General features: G+C 32.3%; 1 protein-coding gene across 1 annotated transcript; it reads right to left on the reverse strand.

Annotated features, from left to right (window-relative positions):
• Positions 1-944: 944 nt before the first annotated feature.
• On the reverse strand, positions 945-2,841 carry LOC21403024. The gene is made up of 2 exons (XM_010101626.2): positions 2,380-2,841; positions 945-1,531 (listed from the first exon to the last, which is right to left on the reverse strand). The coding sequence occupies exons 1-2, from the start codon at positions 2,765-2,767 to the stop codon at positions 945-947; spliced, it is 975 nt and encodes a 324-aa protein (XP_010099928.1). The 5' UTR covers positions 2,768-2,841.
• Between the last annotated feature and the right edge of the window lie 1,509 nt (positions 2,842-4,350).

Consider the following 4,350-nt stretch of genomic DNA (forward strand, 5'->3'; position numbering starts at 1 on the left):
TCAACGGTCTTGCGTTTCTCAGATTTGAGCTCTTGTTGTGGTCTTAGCTTTTTCGTCTATTATCTAGCGTCAGTCGGCATGTGAAGAACCCTCAATAGTCCTGAGTGCTCGAAAGAAATGTCGGTCCAAGGCGATCCTCTGGGGACATGGACAAGTTTTGAGAATCTTGAATGATCCAGTGGTTCAATACTTGAATTTTTACTCTCCAAAAATTGTTGCTCATTGTCTCTTGTAATGGATAACCCTGTTATAAATTTGTGTTAACAATGTGCCGCGCAATTGTAATTTTGTACTTGTTTTAGCTCTATGCTGACTTATTTCAATAGTTTCCAAGTTTTAATACTTTCATATGAAGAGGAAAAGAGAAGAAGAAAACACTTGTCCACTATGCACTTACGATGAAGGTAAATTTCCAAAAAAAATTGAAGTGCCTTGTTTTGACAACAAAGTTGAAAAATTAATCCCTGTTTCGGTCTAGTTAAAACCAATCAATTACTGTTCTACTAGGAAAAGAAGAGATAAATTAATTAGTGTTTTTACAGTATTTTGGCACAAACAGATTTTTGCGGAACACATTATAAGTACTGTTCTACTGAAAAAATAAGAGATAAATATCGTTTTTTAGGTAAAATTATAGAAGCTTCATTTTTCAACAAGAAGGTTGAAATATTAATCCACTAAACACTAATTAAGACTAGCTCAATCGACCATAAGATTGGTTCCATTTCTACTCTAATTTTATTTCTTATGTTCTTTGTATACGTTGCAGTTTGCTGTCTCACGCTCATTTCCCTCTTGGTCTTTACTCAAAAAATAAGATGAATAAATAAAAATCCTTAATGAACACAAAACTATAGTTTTACCAGCATAATTTTGTAATTTATTGGCTAGCTCGCTAACAATCTTCCTAATCTATTGATAATTCAGACAGATTTGACTTGTTTTCACTCGAGTCTTTTCTCCTCTACTTCTTCAGCAGATTTTAGTTCCTTCATGAATGCAATAATACCTTGCTTATTCCATTTCCAAGCACTGATCAAGCCTTCCTTCTGATCATCATCATCATCAACAAAAACCAAATGACCATTATCATCAGATTTCTTCTTCTTCAACAACAAATGTTGATCCGACGAATGATGATCATCACTAGAAGCCACCATCCAAGCGATTTCCATGGCGTCAACGAGATCGGTAAAAACATTCATAGAAGCATAAATCGTCCGATCATCTCCAATATTATTGTCGACAATCTCGTGTTCCTCGGATTTGCACGTTGTTGGGGTCTTAGCTTCATGGATGTTGATGTGAATTGCCTTCACCGAACCGGAGATAATGTCTCGGCTGATCATCTTGGTTGTGGCCGACACACGGAGCGCCCTCACGAGTCCCGAGTGCTCGACATCGTGAGCGGCGGTCCAAGGCGATCTTCCGGGGACGTGGCCCAGTTTTGACAGTGCTGAATGAGCCAGTGGTTCAATTATTAGACGCATTCTTTGCCAGAATTGTGGTTCATGGTCTTGTGATGGATAACCTGTCACAGAATGAATCATATTGATAAAATACCAAGATAATTTGTAAGTAATTGTGTGTTTCTTTTGTTAATTAAAGCATTAGAATTCTGGATGTGTCATTGCATTGTAACAAGTTCAAATGTTGGTTTTTTTTTTTTTCCATTTTTTATACGTTGTATTTTGAGGTATCAAAAAATATCATACTTCATATTCTAGATTTCGAATTTATGCTCAATTTACACTTGTCATTGGTCAATATTGACCCAAAAAAAGACCTAGACATCCTTAAAGAAAACAATAAAAGAATAAGAAAAAAATGAGAATTAGAAAATATAAAGGACATTTAGATCATTTATATATAGTCAAAATCAACTCTTGACCGGAAAAATGTGAGTGTATAAATTTGATATAATCCAAAATACGCGGTACGGATGTTTTATAATCTCGAAAAACATAGTATAACAAATAAAAATGAAAACCCTTAAAATATTTTTGGAGTGAAGGGGGAAAAATAAAAGGAAAAAAAAATTGTGCTCTTAGCAATATACAATATCTTCATAATTTTTCAAAAATTGGACATATATACCCAGCAAAATTAAGAAATTAATCTCTTTTTGCATAGATAAAACAAATTTATTAGATTTTCTTTTTTCTTTATTGTAGTATTTTGGCACAACAAAATCTGTTGTAATAAAGTTCTACAAGAAAGATAATAGAATTATTAGATAACAAAAAGGCCAAAAAGGTAAATTAACAACATTATGATGATCACAAAAAAAAAATGGTAACATGTGCAATGCAGAAAATGGTAATGACAAAGGCAAAAAGGAAAAAAAAAAAGAAAAGAAAATGTTAACTGAGTTTTTACCTCCACTCACATGACTTGTGTCTTCATAGTGACCGAACTTGAGAAAAACCCTTTCAAGAGTATCCATAACATGTGCACTGCAGGAAGGAGGGAACTGGAGGCCGTACAACAGCCCGGGGACGGCGAACACGAAAGCCCTTAACCCGATTCGGATAACCGGAGCATTCTTTGCTAAGGGCCATTGAAGCTCACCCAATACACAAGCACACATCAAGATGGAATAGTGTTGTGTCGCTTGCACTAGCAGATTGACGGCGAATTCCCCCACTCTTATGAATCTCGCCGTCCTTTCTTCGTCGTAATCCATTAGGGTTACCGCCGCGCAATGGAAACTGAAGAGCTCTCTGATGTTTCCTCTAGAATTAGTACATGAGCTTGAGCTTGACATGTTCACCAAAAAGGCAAAGTTGAGACCAAGTAGAAAAGGTACTGAAAATAAGTTGTAAGCAAATATATAAAAGAAATGTGTTTCATATATGTGTGATTTTGTGAAGATGTACTAAAGTTATTTGTAACGGCAGTGTTGAATAAACTTCTGACTACTTTTTCTTTTTTTGGCCACGTTGTTCTAATCTGTGTCAGAGAGATTTAATCAAATCCCTTGTTTGCTTTTTTGACATATTTACCTCTTCAGCAATAGCGTGTATGGTAATATATATTACTCAGCAAAGAAATATATTATTTACGAGTAGTAAATTCATGGCCCGTTTAATTCGCTGATTCGAGTTTTTAATTTGAGTTGATATGTGATTTTATGTAAGAGCTTTCTACTGTAGCAAAAAAATTATATGCGACTGTTTATAAGAGTTTTTTACTGTAATAAATCTCAAATCGATCAGGCCCGTTTAGTTCGTTGATTTGAGTTTTTAATTCGAGTTAAGATGTGACTTTATGTGAGAGCTTTTTACTGTAACAAAAAAAGTTAGATGTGACTTTTTTTAAAAACTTTTTACTATAGCAAAACTTGAATTTTAAACTCAAATCAGTGGAATGAACGGGACCAGTGTATCTACAAGATGCTTGTACGTATTATTTATTTATTATTTTTCAAAGTGAAAATTAATCAACAATTGGAGACTGAACCCCAAATAATTTCGTTTTTTTTTTTTTTCTTTTTGTCTTGAACACAATTTCCCTTTTCCAAATAAAAAAAAAGAACGATTTTTTTTCCCTTTACAAATTTAAAGCTGACAATATGTAATACAACTCAACGAGTTTAAAATGTTATTTGAGAAACCTGAACTCAAGATTATTCAGGAAAAAAGAATTAATCCGATATTTAATAATGTTGTTGACATGTATATATTCTTTTTTTTTTTTTTGGATAAGTACATTTATTCTTTCTAATAGAGGAAGTTGTTTTTTCTTTCCATTTTTTAATTAAATTTTCTATCTAGTCTTGGTTGTATATAGTAGTTAGTAAAAAAATGTTTTTATTTATTTTTATTTATTTTTTATTTTTTTTTATGGAACATCTTCATTCTTCACCTCTCTATGTTCTCTAAAATTATCTAACATTCATATCATTGAAATATTCAAAGCAAAAAAAAAAGAAAAGAAAAAAAAACAATTAAGCAAAATATTAATTAAATCACTTGAGAGATATCGTGGCAAATAGCTCCTTTAGAGGTGCAGAAAATGAGCCATTAGTTGACTTTCGTTTGTTGATTTTCCTAGTATTAACATATCTATAGTTGACGGTTTCTTTTGCTTGTTATCGTGACATGTTTTGACATACAAAGAAGTAGAACACTATTATTTTCCAATGTAAAATCTGCAAGTGTGATTACACATTAAATTCAAAATAAATTCTCTATCTTATTATGCAATTTAATACATAATTGAATTTGAAATAGATTCAAAAAAATAAAAGATTCAAAGAGATAGTTAATGATAATGACAGAATCTGTTAAAATGGTAATTAACAAACAGGACATGCAAATAAGCCAACTCAACCTTAAAAAGACAACA

The sequence above is a fragment of the Morus notabilis genome, unplaced genomic scaffold (genome assembly GCF_000414095.1).
Source record: "Morus notabilis unplaced genomic scaffold, ASM41409v2 Scaffold604, whole genome shotgun sequence".
Lineage (NCBI taxonomy): Eukaryota > Viridiplantae > Streptophyta > Magnoliopsida > Rosales > Moraceae > Morus > Morus notabilis.